The 19,552-nt window shown below is 38.9% G+C and overlaps 4 protein-coding genes across 4 annotated transcripts; all 4 read right to left on the bottom strand.

Moving 5' to 3' along the window:
• Positions 385 to 1,550, bottom strand: LOC109821938 (dof zinc finger protein DOF3.6-like; the record flags this gene model as incomplete). The annotated part of the gene is given in 4 exon segments (XM_020388095.1): positions 385 to 434; positions 1,136 to 1,357; positions 1,453 to 1,502; positions 1,504 to 1,550. Coding segments are annotated over 4 exon segments (369 nt in total), but the record flags the coding sequence as incomplete, so codon positions are not given.
• On the bottom strand, positions 3,515 to 8,242 carry LOC109819972 (heat shock cognate 70 kDa protein 2-like). Its single transcript, XM_020385989.1, has 2 exons — positions 7,781 to 8,242; positions 3,515 to 5,476 (listed from the first exon to the last, which is right to left on the bottom strand). The coding sequence occupies exons 1-2, from the start codon at positions 7,992 to 7,994 to the stop codon at positions 3,741 to 3,743; spliced, it is 1,950 nt and encodes a 649-aa protein (XP_020241578.1). The 5' UTR covers positions 7,995 to 8,242; the 3' UTR covers positions 3,515 to 3,740.
• On the bottom strand, positions 11,600 to 12,771 carry LOC109820497. Its single transcript, XM_020386647.1, has one exon. The coding sequence runs from the start codon at positions 12,410 to 12,412 to the stop codon at positions 11,786 to 11,788; it is 627 nt and encodes a 208-aa protein (XP_020242236.1). The 5' UTR covers positions 12,413 to 12,771; the 3' UTR covers positions 11,600 to 11,785.
• Positions 13,986 to 18,618, bottom strand: LOC109820496 (guanosine nucleotide diphosphate dissociation inhibitor At5g09550-like). Its single transcript, XM_020386646.1, has 13 exons — positions 18,311 to 18,618; positions 18,163 to 18,225; positions 17,982 to 18,065; positions 17,317 to 17,424; positions 17,079 to 17,209; positions 16,718 to 16,829; positions 16,317 to 16,397; positions 16,167 to 16,229; positions 15,934 to 16,035; positions 15,698 to 15,822; positions 14,841 to 15,051; positions 14,625 to 14,699; positions 13,986 to 14,292 (listed from the first exon to the last, which is right to left on the bottom strand). Exons 1-13 carry the CDS (start codon positions 18,395 to 18,397, stop codon positions 14,239 to 14,241), a joined length of 1,296 nt encoding a protein of 431 aa, XP_020242235.1. The 5' UTR covers positions 18,398 to 18,618; the 3' UTR covers positions 13,986 to 14,238.

The following is a 19,552-nucleotide window of genomic DNA, read 5'->3' as shown; positions in this document are numbered from 1 at the left end:
TGTTTCTTATTTGTTGCTATCTCTATAACTAAAGTGAAACTGCAGCAAAGATTATTTAATTACCAGTCAAAAGATATACTTCTGAACTCGATCAAGGAAACATGAAGAACAAATTAAGTTTTGGCAGCTTTGGAAAAACAAGAAGAAAACAAAGAGTTCTCAAACCCTGCGCGCGCGCACTACCAAAAATTAAAGTTGGTAATGTATGAAATACTAAAATTTGAGTTTCTGAGGGGAAAAGGTCACAAACGGAAGATAGAAGATCCTCGGGTTAATTTTATGTCTCCCTCTCATCTACGAAACAAATCAGTGCACTACAAGTACAACAACATTTTGGCAGCGAGAAGAAAGAGCTAGCAACTTAAGCTTAATTCTCAATTAATATTACTCAACAATTTCAATCTCCATGGTCTGAACACCATGCACCACATTTTCTATAACCATACTAGCACATTAAAAAAAAGAAAAAAAAAGAACATGACAATTAGAGATCATAGAAGTAAAACAGTTACAGACCTAATTAATAAAAGAGAAACATATATCTGCCTAATTAACATCACAATGTTGCACTACATCTTAAAACCTCCCTCCTCTTGAAGCCATTAAAAACAAAGCTTCCTCCCAATCCTAGTATTGCTACTACTACTGAATTCTGGCGCAAGTACTAGTGCTGGCCGTAAGAGATATTCCTCGGCGGTGACGAAGAGTTGAACCCTGAGAGATGATCCCGGCCCACCCCCCGCCCCCGATGTACACATCAGCAACCCGCTGGCGCCATCCGAGATTACTGCCTCGGAAGCTCAGCCCCGCAGTTTGCCATCAGCGGCTTGATGGCTCTCTCTCCATTTTTCACGACTCAGCTGCGAAACTTCAAGGCCCCACGGCAGTGCTAGACGCCCCTATCCCCGCCGTCGAAGTGTTCTCCATAATTCCCTAGAAACGCAACTGCTGGCTCTGCTGAATCCTGCCACTGCATTCATAGTCAATGCCCGAACGCTCGTTAACCCGGTGTTTTATCGGCTGCACGAGCGAAGTTGAAGTGTCAGGCCCGCGCTGTACTGGTCGGCGATGGGATGCTCCAAGAACGACAAAACGTGGTTGGGATTCATGCGAGGTTAGTTGGAACGGGAATTACCGGTGCTCCGGCTGCGTGGCGGTGGAGCAGCTGGCAGCGCGGCTGCGGCGGCCTCAGCTGAGATGAGTTCTTGGACGAGGACTGTTGTTCTGGAGCTGCCCCGCTTGGTTTTGCGGCGCGCAGCCTCCGCCGACCAGGGACGTTTGGCGGAGGCGCCCACCCCGCGGGTCCAGTTTCGCGCGCAGGTCTTGCAGAAGTGTCGAGGCTGAGACAAGGAATAGTATTTTATTTCTTTCTTTCAAGATCTATGAGAGAGTAAAGAATTATATAACTGATGTTTGGCAGAGATGGAGTACCTGAGGACAAGGAGAAGTAGTTGTTGAAGTAGCAGAACTTGGTGTTTGGTGAGTCACAGCGTGGGCCACTTGAGGGCTGACTCCGGCAGTGGGGTCTTCGCCAGCCGGGCCCTCTCTGTTCATCGAACCCGGCTTGCGCCGCCGCCAGCACCTTCTGGCAGACGAAGATGGTGGCTTGGCTGGATATGGGGCGGCGAGATGAGATGCAGCTGCGGGTTCCATTGAATGTGTAGGATTGTAGTCTGCTGATTATGCTGAGAAAAGAAAGAAAATATGAAGGAAAATTCTTAACTAATGAGGTGTATCCAAGAAGAAGATTCTGTGTGTGTGTTTTTTTTTTTTTACTTTTTCAAAGAAGAACTTACTTGGTTCCATGAGTTTGAGTTTGGGGGATCAAGATGATAGAGGGGGAGGGATGAGAAGGCCATGGATTGATTCCTTGAGCTGTAGGATTTTGCGGGGCTTTGAAGGTAAAGAAGGGTAATTTGTAGAGAGAAGGGGAAAGAGGATGAGGAGACTATAGATATATTATTCTCTTGTGATCCTTGATGTGTAGTCTCTTATATATATATATGCATATATATAATAACTTTACGAGGGAGAGATGAATATTAATTGTATATATATATGTTTCTTAATTACTTAGCCTTTAAGCTTCTCTCTCAAGTTTTTGCTGTGTGTAGCAGTGGTAAGAGATTAGTAGTGGATGGCTAGCTTTATCTCATGCATGGTAAAGTTAGAGAGAGAGAGAGAGAGAGAGAGAGAGAGAGAGAGAATATATAAAAAAAGAGAATGGTCTTGGACAGCGTACATGTTTCAAAATTGAAACCCTAATGGCAAGTTGGAAAGACTGGGACTCTCTTGTCTCTGCTCTGTCTGTTTCTAATCTGAGTGGATGACATGGCTAAGTTTTGTGAGCGTCTTTGATCAGTCCACATTAATCCTTTGTTTATTCAAAGAAGGAAGAGAATGTTCAAAAAAGCCCCTAGGGGGGGCTTCATTATTCCATGCACTTAACAGGTGGACAAATAATTGGATAATATTAATTGGATGTGGCTCCTTAATTCGCAGATGATGGTGCGCGCACATCTTGCTTGTGAAAACGAAAGATCAGATGCACCAATATCATTGGTAAAACCAGAGGTTACAGTTATCATGTCATCATCATCATATAATCACTGAAAATTAATTAATAATCACGAGTTAGATTAATGAACCAGTTATATATGTACATAAGAAAACTAAATTTGATCTTGTAACTGTAAAGCAAGCGGTTGTATTCTAATGAGGAAAAGCTCATGAGAGTAAGTTAACTGATATAGAAGAGTAGCAGCTTCTCATTAAAGTTAAAGTGATGGAGGGGGGAATAATCATACCGAGATTTTCTGTCTGCTAGCTTCCCTCTTCTCTTCTTTTGATTGAGAATGATGCATGCAGTATAAACTCCTGTCACTCGAATCTCTTTCCAGTCTAAGCTTCAGCCTTTGAAACCAAGCCCCTTTTGACCAAGACTCATTTTATCAAACATCACGCACAGCTAGAGAACTAAGTAAGGGATATATGAGAATATTCATGAACATTAATGTGACAAGAACGCAACTATATGCATCTCGGATGGAATTCGTGATGTATTGTGAGTAAGAAGTTATTTGACATGCTTGTGAAGGGAAAAGGAACATGAGCATAGAGAGGATATACCGATTAATATATAAGAGATCCATTAAACTAAATTATAAACAGCAGGGAATTTCTTTTCTTTTCATTGCAGATCGAGATATAGCATCGACAATGAAGGGCAATTTGCAACAGAATCCCGTCACAGTTGAGCTTTTGCGTCGCAATTCTAGCTAGCTAAACTGTGCCCGAATAATGCCCTTTTTTCTTCTTGTAGTGATACAGAGCATAACTGTGCATTTCAGATAAATTCATGGTGTATTATGAGAAAGAAGTTACTGCAAGCATATTTTGCCACCTTTAGTTTCACCAATATGATAGCAGTAGATAATTACTTGAGATGCTTGTGAAGAGAAAAGGAACAGAAGCGTAGGGAAGTTACCAATTAATATAGGAGATTCAATAGACAGAAACTAATAGTAAGTTTCACAAATTGCGAAACTAGTTACCCATTTATAAATAATCATGGTGAAGTAGAATATCAGTAAAACAACTGACTTTGCGTTATTTACATGTAGTTCAAGAAATTATCTAGGGTCATAGCAACCAAAATTATTCTGTTTTTTCTGAGAAGAACCAAATTCTGGCATAATCACTAGAAGCCAAACTCTGCAAAAATTTTATTCACTACCAAGTTAATCAACCTCCTCTATCTTAGGACCAGCCCCACCTCCATCACCACCGGAAGCAGCACCATCCTCAGCCCCTGCAGCCATTCCTGCACCTTCACCCTGATACATCTTAGCAATAATAGGGTTACAAATCCCCTCCAATTCCTTCATCTTATCTTCAAACTCATCAACCTCTGCGAGCTGATTGCTGTCTAGCCAATTAATCGCCTCTTCAACCGAATCTTCAATCTTCTTCTTATCACTCGCTGTAAGCTTTGACGCAATCTTATCATCCTTGATCGTATTCCTCATATTGTACGCATAATTCTCCAATGCATTCTTAGCTTCCACCTTCTTCTTGTGCTCTTCGTCCTCTGACTTGTATTTCTCAGCCTCATGCACCATCTTCTCAATCTCCTCTTTGCTCAGCCTGCCTTTATCATTAGTGATTGTAATCTTGTTCTTTTGCCCGGTTGTCTTATCCTCTGCAGAGACATTTAAGATACCATTTGCATCGATATCAAAGCAGACAGTGATCTGTGGAACTCCCCTCGGAGCTGGTGGAATCCCCGAGAGCTCAAATTTACCGAGAAGATTGTTGTCCCTTGTTCTCGTCCTTTCGCCCTCATAAACCTGGATCAAGACACCGGGCTGGTTATCAGAGTATGTAGAGAAAACCTGCTCCTTCTTGGTTGGGATAGTTGTGTTCCTTTGAATCAGCACAGTCATGACTCCTCCTGCAGTCTCCAGACCAAGAGAAAGAGGGGTGACATCCAACAGTAGCAAATCCTGGACTTTCTCATTTCCTTCACCACTCAAAATGGCAGCTTGGACAGCAGCGCCATAGGCTACAGCCTCATCAGGATTGATGCTCTTACAAAGCTCTTTACCATTGAAAAAGTCCTGCAAAAGCTGCTGAACTCGAGGAATCCTAGTGGATCCACCAACAAGAACAACTTCATGGACGGTGCTCTTGTCCATCTTCGCATCCCTCAAACACTTCTCCACAGGCTCCATACATTTTCTAAACAAGTCCATGTTGAGTTCCTCGAACCTTGCACGGGTAACTGTAGAATAGAAATCAATGCCCTCGAAGAGGGAGTCGATCTCAATTGAGGTCTGGGCAGTGGAGGAGAGTGTCCTCTTTGCCCTTTCACAGGATGTCCTCAGCCTCCTGAGAGCTCTTGGGTTTCCGGTAATGTCTTTCTTGTGCTTCCTCTTGAACTCCTGAACGAAATGGTTCACCATCCTGTTGTCAAAGTCCTCTCCACCAAGATGGGTGTCACCAGCTGTGGACTTCACCTCAAAAATACCTTCTTCGATGGTAAGAAGAGACACATCAAAGGTACCTCCACCGAGGTCAAAAATGAGAATGTTCTTCTCCCCGACACTAGCTGCTTTCTTATCGAGACCATAAGCAATGGCAGCAGCAGTGGGTTCGTTGATGATACGCATGACATTTAGGCCAGCAATGACACCAGCATCTTTGGTAGCCTGGCGCTGAGAATCATTGAAGTATGCAGGAACGGTGACGACAGCATTTTTGACAGCAAAGCCTAAGTATGCCTCAGCAATCTCACGCATCTTCATCAGAACCATAGAGGAGATTTCCTCAGCTGCAAACTGCTTTTCTTCACCTTTGTAATTGACAATGATCATGGGCTTGTCACCAGGGCCAGGAACAACCTTGAAAGGCCAGAGCTTGATATCACTCTGGACAGAAGCGTCACTAAATCTCCTGCCAATTAGGCGCTTGGCATCTGAAGAGGTTAGCAAGCAGAGATTACAAGGGTTAATACGTTAAGATTGGAGCGAGCAATGTAATTCAATGATGGACATTTTGGATGATGAAAGAATGATAGAAGAATATGCTATAGTTCAATAGAGATATAAATCATATGAAGCTAAAATTTAACATGATCTCCCCTGCAAAGAAACATCATAGCAGCAGTTATAACAACATCAAATTCCCACACTAAATAAAGAAAAGTTAAAAAAAAAAAGGGAGGACAAATTCAATAACACTCTACTAGCTAGTAACATCATTTGGATCTGTTCTTGAGTATTCTGTTCAACTTATGTGGTTACATGATTTTGCCTTGAAGATGTTGGGTAACATAAATTAATGATTTATTTATTTATACTAAATTTTTTTCATTCTTTATTCTTTTTCCTAATTTGGCAAGTAGGTGTATGTCATGCACTACCAAGATTCAAATTCAGTATTCTCCTTTGTCAATCATCATCTGCACCCCTTTCACAGCCTTTGATTGGTATTATACTATTGTCAATTTATTGTTGTTAATGGAATTATTACCCTAACTTGTGCTATTCAGTTCGGAAATCTTATGTTCACCTGATTCGATTCTCTTTTGTTTTCCTTTTTCTTTTTCTTTTTCCTATTCTTTCTTTCTCTATTTTAGTCTATGAAACTTGACCAATATAACAACCTAAGTCGCATGGGTACAAGTATGGGTAGGGGTAGGTACAGTGGCAGAGCTAGAAATTCTTAACAGTGGTGTTACAATATACATAAAAAAAGGATAATTTTTCTCTCATATTCAATATAATTAGGAACTTTAATGAGATATGAAAGATATATTTAACTAAGTAAAATTACAATGGCCCATACATGTGTTCATGTTTTGAGATTGTTGCATTACAGCCTCATTCGAAATACCACTAAGCTATCATTCATCCACTAATCTCTCATTAGATTTCACAAACAATTCTTTATAATTTCATTGCAGAAAACAATCTCTCTATGGAATCTGTTGTAATTGGATACACACCATTTCTTAAATATATACCAATTGGAAACACAACTTTCTTAAATGGGCCACTACTCAATACTTACTTTTATATTGACGTCACTATTTGATGATAATTCAGTAGACACTACCCTCTAACAGGTACCTCTGCCCCTGGGTAGTGGTACTGGTATGGGTACAGGTACTGGACACGACAAATTACTAAAATGTAGGGTATGAGGAGATGGCTATAAACATGTACTTTATGTATATTTATATGTATTAAAATTAATAATTTATATAAGATCAATATTGGTTTTTCATTTACATGAGACCAATATACTACAAATATATGTGAAGTGTAGAACATACATCAAAGAAGTGTATGAGTAGTGTTTTAAATTAAAACATGTAGTATATAATTGAGTATACACTTGAACAAACATATGCAAATATTCAAGAAGTGCCCAAGAAGTTTGGGTACGGGTATGGGTACGGGTACGGGTACAGATACGTGCCAAATAGGGGTACGGCTTCCAAATAGAAGTAGCCAGGCAACATAGATTATAACTTACACAGAAGAGAAAGATGATGGCATGAATTGTCCCTTATAACTTTTAAGCTGATTCTGAGTTATTTGCTTATATGTCAACTTAAGTCTTTTACTCATTTTAGCTCCCTGAAGAAACTGATAGTACCTTGTACTCTGCACCTTCTTTGCCTTCTAGTAATAGGATCAAAGACTAAAATGTTAGAATCGTGTCGTTGATTCTTTGTAACTTTCATTTTTGGTTTTATTTATGTTTTCGTGAGTTGGTGGTTTTCTGGGGAAGAGGGGAAGTATGATTTGCAAGACCCATGTAATGGAATTATTGAAGATATGAGGGTCTAAAATCTAAATAACCATTTGATCATTTGATTCCCAGAGTGCAAAAAAAAAAAAAAACCCCGACCTTCATTTTGTTCATGATATCAACAAAGAAAAGTGAGTGAGAAACACATGTTCTTCCCAAATTCTAGTTTTTTGTGTTTGGGGAAATTGAAAAACAAATTCCTGAGTAAAAAAAACTAGCAGTCCATGGTATCCAATCGGCAAACTAACGGCAGTTTGCAAACTTTGGGGGTATCAATTCGTCAAAAATGCAACTTTAGGGCATCAAAGTTCAGAAAGGGTCAAACATCAGGGTATAAAAGTGCAACTAAGCCTTAAAAACCCCAACTTTCAAAATATCTAGGATGCGAACTAAAAGCTGATTCCTTTATCCATGAATTGCTTTTACTTTAAAAAAACAAATGCAGATAAGCCAAACTCACCGAAAACGGTGTTGGTGGGGTTCATGGCGACCTGGTTCTTCGCCGCGTCGCCGATCAGCCTCTCGGTGTCGGTGAACGCCACGTAGGACGGCGTCGTCCTGTTCCCCTGGTCATTGGCGATGATCTCCACCCGATCGTGCTGCCACACCCCCACGCACGAGTACGTCGTCCCAAGATCGATGCCGATCGCCGGCCCCTCGCCCTTTCCCGCCATTGATCCGATCTAAACCCTAGATCTTGAACTTTTCTGATGAGCGTTTCCCCCCCTTTTTTCCTTTTTAAGATTTTGAGAAGCGAGTACTGAGAAAAGAAAATCGACGAGGGTTTATTTATGGAGAGAGCTTCTAGAAGGTTCGAACGGTTGAGATGTTTCCGGGGGCGGCGGAGGAAGAGGTCGACTCTCTCCGCGGGCAGCTCCGAGGATTTGAATTGGCGAGGGGAAGGGGAAACGTCGCTGGTAGCGGTGTGCAACGGTCGGTTCGGTTCAGTTTTTATCAAAATTTGAACCACCGAATTGAACCGTTTATAATTCAAAATCGAACCGAACTGTTACAAGTCGGTTCGGTGCAGTGCGGTTCGGTTCGATTTGTTCGGTTCTAACTTCATCAAACTTCTTATCAAATAACAAACTGTATTAAAGAAAAAAAAAGATATCAACAAAGTAGGAGATTATGAAGCATTAAACACTGATATAATGATATTGTTTTCAACCCATAATGATTCAGAAAATAAGTTTAGGGTTTGAGTCTGACTCTTTGGGGACGGATCAGGTAGGGTTTGAGATCAAAATGGGTAGTATTACACTATATTCGGTCGGTTCGGGTTGAAAAGTTTTCAAACCGACCCGAACCTTTCTACTCATAAAACCGATTTTTTCGGATCGGTTCGGTCGGTTTTTTCGGTTTGGACCGAACCATGCTCAGCCCGGGTCCTGGTTCGGGTATGGACTTGAGAATTTTTATATTCGAACCGGAAGTTTCGGATCGGGCTATTAGCTCTTGGAGGCCTTTTAGGCTTTCGCTTTGGAGTTCTACTAACTGGGCCAGGGAGGTTTTTCTTTTTATGGGCCAAAACTAATGAGTTGCTTATATTATTCGAAAACCATATGATTAACTTCATGATAATATACGAAGAGTCCAGTGTAGTGACTTCACCATACAATACATGATTTTATTACAGTATGAATAATGCTAATAATTACATTATTCATGAGTTGTTTTATACTAGTTTAAAAAGCTTCCAGTTATTTAAGCTATTTTCTCTAAAAAAAACTTGTTGATGATATTTTCGTGTGAAACCTGTAATAGTTCATGATAGTTTTAAGAGTTCATATCAGAAAAAACCCCCTAACCTTAGATTTGTATCGAAAATCCCCCTCTTAAGTTCTAAAATATTAAAAAAAAACCTTAAGTATAGGGATTATCATAGACCCCCCCCCCAAAAAAAAAAAAAAACCAGAAAGAAAAACTTTCAGATTTTATAAAAAAACTCCCCTTTTAACTTTTAGATTTAATTAGAAAACCCAATTAACCTCTCTGATTTTATCAGAAACTTCCCTAATCTGAAAGTTTTTTTTTTTTGGTGGTGGGGGGGGGGGGGGTGTTCTATGATAATTCGTATACTTATCTAAAGTTGGGGTGGGGGGGGGGGCGTGGGGTACTTTATGATATTTAGCCTAGTTTTAATTCACCTTTATTTATGCTATACATTGTTTAATTTACTGAGATAAGTCAATGGAGTTTTTCTTTTCTTAAGAATCTGTAATATATTCCGTAAAATCTACTTAGCAATGGGTGTGATTTTTTTTCTCATTATGCTTGCACTAAATTTTTTTAATTGGGAAAAATCAGAATTTAGCAAAACAAAGGGAAAAGGTACTGCGGTTAGTAATATTATACCTAAGGTCTTAGTCTTATGTCATCATGCATGATTATTAGATTATAAAAATTGTTGGGAATTTAGCTCTCCCTGTTTAAAGCAAGATTTCACAAGGGAAAAAAAAGAGGGGACAACTAGTGAAAGCATCATTCTGTTTTGATGTTTAGCTAAATGCTAAAATATTAACCCCAAGAAGTTGACCCTTGATGACTCACGGCGTTGAGTTGGGCCACGAAATTAGCCATATAACTTAATTAATTTTGTTTATATATATGCATTTCTCCTCTTGTTTATGCTGTCTTGTTTTGTCATGAATATCCTTGTTTGTCTTTGAGCTCGCCACAATGCTGGCAATGATATGTATGTATTAGATCCATGCGAGTCACAAGAGGGATAAATCCAGCGAACTGGACAAGATCGTGAACTGGCACGTTTCCGTAATTGATATTTATAAAGATTTTTAATCACACAGACAGGTTTTAGAAAGTGCTCCTCAATTTTAGAAGTAACATAATGGGAGGATACAACTCAAGTAAGCCACCCTAAAATTTTGAGGAAAAATTCCTTAAGGACCCAAAATATGGGACCAACAGGGGGGACACGTGAGGTGTCCCCCTCATATTGCATAATAAGCTGGTCATCATTAATGATTGATAACTCATTATGCAATAGGAGGGGGACATCTTACTTGCCCTCCTGTTGGTCCCACATTTTGAGTCCATGTAGTAAAGCTCGATTTTGAGATAAAGAAGACCCTGTTATTTTTCATCTTTGAAAAAAAAAATCTTTGAGTTTACGTTTGAATTCAAGCTCATTCAAGCAAATATCATTTCTTGCTCAAAGGGAGAAGGAGAGAAGATTTTATTGGTGAGATTCTGCTTATATATCAGGCAAGAAAAAAAGCATAGGAAAAATGTTTGCCTACTTTATGCTGTATATCTCAAACTAGCATCTAAGAGCCAAAGAAAAATAGCTACCAAGGTTTGCCCTATCACTTATAAAAATCACTCAAAATTGCAAATAATCCAAACATTCATTCTACTTTGATAAAGCAATTCGCTACAAGCAAGAGATTTGAGGCACCAATAATATCTCAACAAATCACATGATTGATAATCAGAAATTTTGGTCCTTTGGTCACACCTAACCTCCTGCAAGCAAGATAAATCAAAAGATGTTGACATTTTACACGTTGTGTGCTCCTCATGTGTATCAAAATTGGACTATTTCACACGGTGACATTTTTTTTTTCCCTCCTATAAATTTTGTTTTAAGGGGCTGTTTGTTTGCTAAAAAAAATGAGAAACCCCCGGCCACGTCAGATTTCAAGAAATCCCCCCTGTCACGTAGGATTTTGGTTTCAATCGATTTTCAAATCACATGTTTATTTCGTTTTGTGATTTAAAGAAATGATGTTGACATATTTTTGAGAAAAGTGTTTTCATCCTAAAAACCTCTGAAAACACTTGGAAATGTCACTTCAATGAATTTTTTAATTACTAAAAGTACTGTTGAAACAATGACCGTGAACAAAACAGATTATTTAATTGGTGAAAACACTGTTACTATTATGGCTAGATTTGTTTCTTATGTGACGTGGTGATTTCATTGCAAAAAAAAAAAAATACGGAAAATGTCTTCAAATCTCTCGAAACGAGTTGAAATGTGAGTTTTCCATTTCCGGTTTTTTTCGGAAAACAATCAAACAGCCCCTAAATTACGAAGAACCTCATTTCTCCTTGAAGCTCAGAGCCAGCATCTCAATTTGAGCTCTACAGTGATTCTCAGCTCACGCATCTCTGTTCCAAAGTAATTTTCGTCCCTTTCTAACACAAGGAAACCCAACGGTGCTTGCATAACTTTTTTCGGAATCTTGACACCATCAGATGACACACTCAAAGCCAGAGAAGATAGAGAAAGGAAAAAAAAAGAAAAAAAAAAGAAGAAAAAAAAAATCTTTTATCAAGTCTTTTTCAGCAGTCTTAATCTAAACATACACCCTTAATATAAACCCTCTTAAATACATAATCAGTTCGAGTGCAATAACCTCATATTGGTCCATATACACTTGAGGCGAAAATAAAAAATCACAACAATACAAAGCCTTTTCTTTTTTTCTTTGCTCATCTACGATTCACTAGAGCTCAAGTACGAGATCAGCTTCCCACGTCCTGATGATTTATCAGCAGAAGGAGAAGGCAAGGGGTTTACCTGCGAAGAGCTTGAATTGTTTTTCCCGACCAAAATCGTGATAAAAGACCCATCTTCCTCCTCCCTCATCGCCTCCTCCCTCATCGTCCTCCTGTGCAGTTTCTCCTCCGCGTCCCTCAAAAACCTGAACTTTGGAGGAGGGGAAGCCGTTCTGGGTCCAAACAGAGGGCGCCCGCGATCCGAAGGGGAAAGCGGAGGGGTGGAGAAGAGGGGAGGGGAAGAGAGAGGGGTCAAGATCTGGGCGCTCAAGCTCCTCCTCTTCGAGCTCTTTCTGCTCTCCGACTCCAGGTCGTCGTTGGTCTCCTCTTTGATGGTGAAGAGGGACCTCGGTGGCCCGAATAGCATCAAGAGGTCATTGTCTTGGTCGTCGGCGGGCGGATCCAGGGTCTCCTCACGGTTCTTGCAATCGTTCCCCGCGATTTCTCGGCTGGGCGTTCTCTTCTTCTTCCACCACAGCAAGTAGTAGACCTCTGCGACTAGAGCCAGGAGGAGGAAACCGGAGATTAGGGTCAACCCGATGCTCAAGCTGCTCAAAGCTCTCATCTTCCTTTTCCCCAGAAGCAGCAATCAAGACTCAATCTTTTTACCCCCCCAAAAAAAAAGCATAGATTTTTAGGACTAATTCTCCAAAATGCAGGAGACCCAGACGCTGAAACCGCGGCAAGATGGCAACTTTAGCTTCGGAAGCTCGTTCTCAGGCTCAGGCGCCATGGCTTTTTTTCTAGCTTTTTTTGAGAGAGCTCCGTAAAAGCCCAGAATTTTTTTTTTTTTCCCAGGGAAGAAAATAGGCTGCGCAGAGCGAGTGTGGGTGTGATTTGCGGAGGGCTTCCGAGCTCGAGAGATGCCCACGCGGCCGGTCACATGGGGCAGGGAGGATAAACAAAGTTTTAGACAAACCTCAGGTTAAATTACCGAGTTTTTAATCGCTTTTAGCTCCTAAAATCTTCTCTCGTGACATGTTCATTTTTGTGAGTTTTCCATATTTTTTTTTTCCGTGTTACTATAGCTATAAACACTAGCGTCAACACCGTGCAAAGCACGACATATGGTACATCATTTTTTTTCTCCGCTACTGTAATCCCGATTTTAAATGCTATAATAATATTTTTTTTGAATTACTACAGTATCATTTTCTGTTTGCTATTGTAGCATTACTGTGGCATGAACGATGAATCTTAGATTCTCCAATTTGTATAGAGGAATAGATGTACCTCTAGAGTCGATTCGGCAAGAGAAGAAAAATAATGATAAAATTAAAGTTTTAGTTAAACGGTAATTTAAGGGTTGGAAGTATTGATGAAATATGATGTGGTTTGCTTAGACCATCAAATGTAACAGGCATAAATGATTTAATATGAGTTGAAATGCTTTAATGATGTTTTCATCTTTGGAATTGCACCACCGGGGTCCAATTGAAATAAAGAGATCCAGACAAATCAAGGACATCACCAACCGTAGTAGGCATTTTTAGGTATATAATCAATAAAGAGAGTATTTCAAGCCTGGGTGAGTCTGTAATTTTTCATCAAAACAAGGTGAAAAAAAATTGACTCAAAGTTTGTAAAATCTCAAGATGTGATTTCGTCTCAACCTCAATTCTTCTTGTGGGGGGCCAATTGTCAAGTATTGTGGTCCACACAAGGAATTAAGATGTCAACACAATGATGAATCTTATAAATCTTAATTAAAAAGGATGATTATGGGAGATTGGTGACTAATGATCAACAGATCTCTTCCACAAGGCCAAGAGAAGATGGTCAACTAAATGTAACAGTTCACTTTAAATGATATGAAATATCTATCACTTAGATCTAGCTCAATAAAAAAATTAGTGAGACCAGATTATGAAAAGTCCAAAGTTCAAGTCCAAATTACCAATATACATAAAGAAAATGACTGCTTATACTAATAAAGTATCTACTCTCTATCAGCTTTCAATTTCAAACAAACCAGCATATTGCAGTGGTAGTTAATATAATAAATAATTGTATCAAATACAGTAGAGATAACAAAGTCAAGAGAAATTTTTTTCTCACCATGCTTTTGGTAAACATAAAGAACTTGTTGTTTCAGTCCTTTCAAGCACTGCTTACAATTCTATGATGAGGCCATTGAATCAACTCAAATGCATAACTAACTTATTATTTCAACCAAATTTTTTTTTGTCTGGTCTCAGGTGACATTTAATAAAATTCTACTCTTAACTTATGATAAACATACCAAAACTCTATGTCTGCAGTTACAACGGTAAAAGTTGAAGAAAGGAAGTAAAGGGCCAACGCCAATAAGGTCAGCCATGGTAACAATTCAAAACTAGTGTCATAAGAAAAATTAAGCCTTCCAGAGACTGAGAAAGAAATAAGAGCCTTTCATTGTTCAGCAGCAGCACTAGCAGCACTGAGATCAACAGACAAATCAATATCCTGTGACACAAGCAAAGCGCAATATGAGTCGCTCGAAGCATTCACGCTTATTGTTGAAATTCAGGTTGCTATTCTTAATTTGGATGTTTAAAATATATCTCTAAACAACTATGTATTGCATTTTTTTTTTGCTTTCATTTTTTGGTTTTTACTGTTTGAATGAAAATGCCTATCTTTCTTCATTATTGCAGATGTTAGCTATGGTGATTCGCTATATACATATTAAATCTCCAATTGAATTAGAGTTGTCTGGGGTTTTCAGGTTTGAGACCCTATTCTTTCTTCAGAAATAGAAAAAAATATAAAAAATATCAAGCTAATCAGAAAATTACCTTGCCAGTTATCTTGCTGTACATGGAGAGCACATCTTTGACTGTAGACTCAAAATGAGTCGTCGCATCATAACTCTGCAAACAAGTTATATCAAATGTGAATATAATTATCTTTTTCTTCAGAATATATACACACACACACACACATATATATATATATATGGTAATGTTGCTCAAGTGTTGTTACATAAAAATAAATGGTTTACTAATTCATACGGTGGAGATGAAGCAGTTGTCCTCTTCGTGATTATTGGTTGGTTCATATCTGTCATAGATATCGAAAAAGATCTCGTCGACAGCCCCAAGCAGATCAATTCCAGGCTTAAGTTCCACCTCAGGGTTGTCTGTTTCAGCTTCAGTTGAAACAAAGGCTATATATTTCCCCTTTGGAGCTACATTATGAGTGTAAGAGCAACAGAACACATACCTGAAATAGGAATTCAACTTATAAGCATAAAAAAGAGATTTATCATGTCCAAACCCTTAAGAGACTAATTGTTCTCGCTCTTTTGGATGTGAATGCATAACAGATGTTTACATGCAAGATATGGATATAGTACAGATATGAATGATGCAACGACAAGGGCATGACAAATCCTAAAAAGTTGGGACACTAATAAATTGATGATATGATAATAATAAAAGTATGCGCATCTGCATGTGTGTTCTAATGCTGCAAATCTACAGCATGAATGTGTTAAAACCCCAAAAAGTTGGAAATAGCACAATGTCTTTGGATGTTGATAAATATTTTTATCAATTAGGATTCAGAAGCCATCATTCATACATTTGATTTCTAACTTCGTAGTCTTGAATGTATACCTGATTCATTAGCAGAAATTGACGTATGTGACTAATATACATCAACTAGCAAATAGTTTTTCAGAGGAGATGCCTCCTTTATCGAAGTAAAAAAGTAATACAGGGTCTTTATAGGACTCGGTCAGGAGAACCACTCCATTTATTGTTGCCACTACTATTGCCATTAATATTATTATCTATTATAACTAATAAGTCATAGCAAACATGAGATTTAGAAGTCATATACATCACAAGGGAATAAAGAAATATACATGTCAGATTTGCGTCCCAATTGTTTCTGCGGAATAATAATCTGCACTGAGTGTGAATCACTGGTATCTGGGATGGGATGGCTCATTATACATATTGCACGAGACACTCTTCCAACTTTCTGAACCTGTTAAAATAGAGAGTTTTCAGTTTAAAAGTTCAAGGACAGACTAACAATAAGCTGTTTGAATTTAACAATGAGAATCTTTTTTAATGGACATGTATTTAGTATATATACCTTGTCAGGTAAGTAGGAAGGATCACAGACTACTTTCTTGCATTTAGCAGTCTCCCCCTCAGATGTTACACCATAAGCCTTTCCGCTTTCGTCAAACTCCACCTGTCACCCGAAACAACAAACAATGGTTGAAACTACCCCATTGGAAGGTCAAATGATCATCATTTTCGTGGTTCCTTTTTAATTCATTCCCCTTTTCTTTCAATTTCCCTCTTAGCAAATAATTTTCTTACCTTGCATTCTGGTTTGTGAAGCATATAGGTACCACCGTAAACAGCACTTAAGCGAGCAAATCCCTGCAAAGGACAAATCAATGGATGCATAAGACAGCTAAAAATTTGTAGAAATATAATCAATGGAGAAGAAAATTTATGAGTTCAAACCTGGGGGAGTTCACCTAATCCATAAAGAGTGTAAATATATGGAGATCCTCCTTGAAAGCGTGATAGTGACTCTGCATAAAGCTAATAAAAACGAAATTTTGATGAGCACCCTTACACTTACTGCAAACAATATTAATGATAACAGTGCCTTTTTTTCAGCCATTGGACTGAAATAATAATAATAAGAGGAGAACCTTCAATAGCGATACCTGATATGGTACAGAATGACATGAAGATTATATTGGTCTTTTGTTTCTAGTTTAAACGGTTATCTTTCATTATTAGATTGAACTACAAACCGTCAGACTTTGCATGATAAATCATGCTACAAAGAATTTTGCTGTCTCATTACTAAGAAAGAGATGATGAACATCAAGAGATAAACCAATAGAGATAGTAACCTTCATTCTTTTCACAGTGTCCATTGCAGGACGATCCAAGTAACTGTCGTCATTATGAAGCGCCAATGCATGCCCAACAAAATCAATTGTGTTGTCATCAAGCCCATATTTCCTATACAGAAACAAAAGAGCAGTAACAGTTAAGTGCTAATTGCACAAAGTTGAAAATACTACATCATAACTGGAGTAGCCTTAATCACTATGTGCATAGAAAAAATTACGTATATTACTTAGGTAAGCATACAGGAAATATACTATGGAAGCAGATTTATTGAAACTATGATAGACGTAAGTAACTAAAAAGTTTTTTTTTATCATAAAAGTCAAAGTGGACAGGCAAAAGTTAAAATTGGATCCTTACGAGATCACTTCTCTCGTCGTAACTGTGTTGAGGTCCAGACCTTCATGGGATTTTGGATCATTCTCATCATAGTCCTGTACATAAATGAAGGATTTTAGTGCTTCTACATCGGTGGCTGGCACTTTGTATATCTGACATATTGTAGCAAGGATATGGGTTAGGATCCCTAGAAAGATGAACTGTTAAGTGTATGATTCAAATTAGAATTTATAGAAAGTAAAAACAAAATGCTGCGTACCTTCCCTTTGTTATACACAAAACTACCATCCACAGCTTTAAAATTTAAGTACTGAGTAACATTAGTGTGGATCAGAACTCTAACAAGAGCACCATTAGCCATCATGAACTGCAAAGAACAAATCAAGTCGCACTGTAATAAAATATAAAATATCATGTAAAGTGATTGCTAAGTGTGCTGCATAACATGACCATGCTAGATATAATGCTTTATATATCAGAATGTTGCGCAATTAAGAAACAACATGCGCAAAAGATGAGTGTACCGAAATTGGAAGCATAACAGGCGTGTGAATAAACACCAAGAGATGAGATATAAAATAAGAAACAAGTGTATTCGCAAGAGATTAGAGATCGTCCCTCTTGAGGATAAAATGAGAGAGATCAACTAAGATAGTTTGATCATGTGCGACAGAGGCCACAAAATATCAACAATTAGGAAATGTGATGGGATTATAAATAAAGGAGGAAGCATGACTAGATGTTCGCCCGAGAGAATTGGGTTTGTTAAAAGCAATTAAGAAGGATATAAAAGTGGTTCAACTTAATACTGGAGATTGCGCTAATCAGAACTAAACGGAAGAATATGACTCGTAACCCAAAAAACTAGGAACAAAAAAAGGCCTTGTTGCTATTGTCGTATCATACAGACAAACAGACACATACCTTAGGAACCATGTCGACATTGTATTCCTTGCTCGGACCCAGATGCTCCGGAGGCTTGTCGTCCCCCCTAAATCGCTTCCACAGCTGCCACGCACATCTCAACAAACAATTAGCACTGACCCAACAAGAGGAATAGCTTTAATAAGAAGAATCTGGGGGTTAAGTTTATATCGAAGAGCACCTGAATGAGATTGAGGGAAGTCGACTCGCCTCCGTAGTAGTCGTTCCTGTCCATATGAAGAACCTGCACACCAATCAATCAACATAACAGCAGAGAGACACATGGACATAAACAAAGAGAGAGAGAGAGATGAAAAGGGTTAAGTTACCTTCATGCCGTTGACCGAGAGGAGGCCGCTGAGGATGCATTCTTTGAGCCCGGTGCCGAGAACGATGACGTCGTACTCCTCATCCATTTCCACAAACACTTGGCGCGCGCTACCGAGACGACGACGACAACGAAGGAGAAGAAGAGCGATGAGAAGTGAACAGAGATAGATAAAAGGAAGGAAGGAAGGAGGAGAGGGTGGCGGTAAATGAGGCGGGAATGCACACGTGTCATTCCCTCCGGACAAAGAGGATTCAAACCCGTTGCAGGAATTATCGGATCTAGGAACGAAGCCCGCGCCCGCCTCTCGCTCGCGCCATGGGACCGGGTCATCGCGAATTAAGTAACAGATTGGGCTGATATCAGGCCCATGTCAACTAATGCCTTGCATTGGGCCGGATACAAGGCTAGACTTTGGTTTAGTTCGTTACGCTATTGCAAGTTAGTTTAGTACAACTAGTTCATTAGTTATACGTCTAATTATTCAATTATAACAAACAAATAATTTTGTATATTCAGTTCAAAAGCAAATAGAAGTTAGTTAGGTATATATTCAATTTGTGTGATCATCGAGTATTCATCTAAAATTGCTCATATGAAACTTGTATTATTACACAGATGTTTTGCTTTTTTTACCCAATTGCATTTTTAATTTAGGTTTCGCGTTTATGCTTATTTTGATATATTTTCAAAAATGGAGGAATGTTTTTTTTTTGACTTTTTTTTTTGAAAAGAAGAGTACAGACTAAATACCAAAGAACAAAACAATTAACAAAGGGAAGGCATATCCGTCATAAACGCACTAAAAGCGACAGATGGCACACCCTCGTCCCAATCAAAGGCCTTGTGATCACCAAGAGCCTTTTTTGCTAACAGATGGGCTACACCATTAGAATCCCTAGCCTTGTAGATGAAGCCTTTGAAGCTAGAACAAACAGCTAGGGACCTAACTTCATCAGCAAGTAGATCAAGTTTTCTCCACTTTGAACCTCTGGATTGCTCAATAAATCCACAGCATTGTGGCAATCAGAGACAATAAACCATTGATTCCACTTCCTCTCCTTGGCAAGAAGGACCCCATCTTTTATAGCAATAATCTCAGCAACAAGAGGAGAGAATGGATTCATGTAGTAGTTACCTCTAGAGCAAAGAGCAACACCATTGTGATCCCGAGCCACAATACAACTACTGCAACCACTTCCATTTCTATCTACTACCGCATCTACATTGATGCACACCATAC

Source organism: Asparagus officinalis, chromosome 8, assembly GCF_001876935.1.
Source record: "Asparagus officinalis chromosome 8, Aspof.V1, whole genome shotgun sequence".
Taxonomy (NCBI): Eukaryota; Viridiplantae; Streptophyta; class Magnoliopsida; order Asparagales; family Asparagaceae; genus Asparagus; species Asparagus officinalis.
The sequence above is the reverse complement of the archived record's forward strand: the minus strand, read 5'-3'. Positions and strand labels throughout refer to the sequence as shown.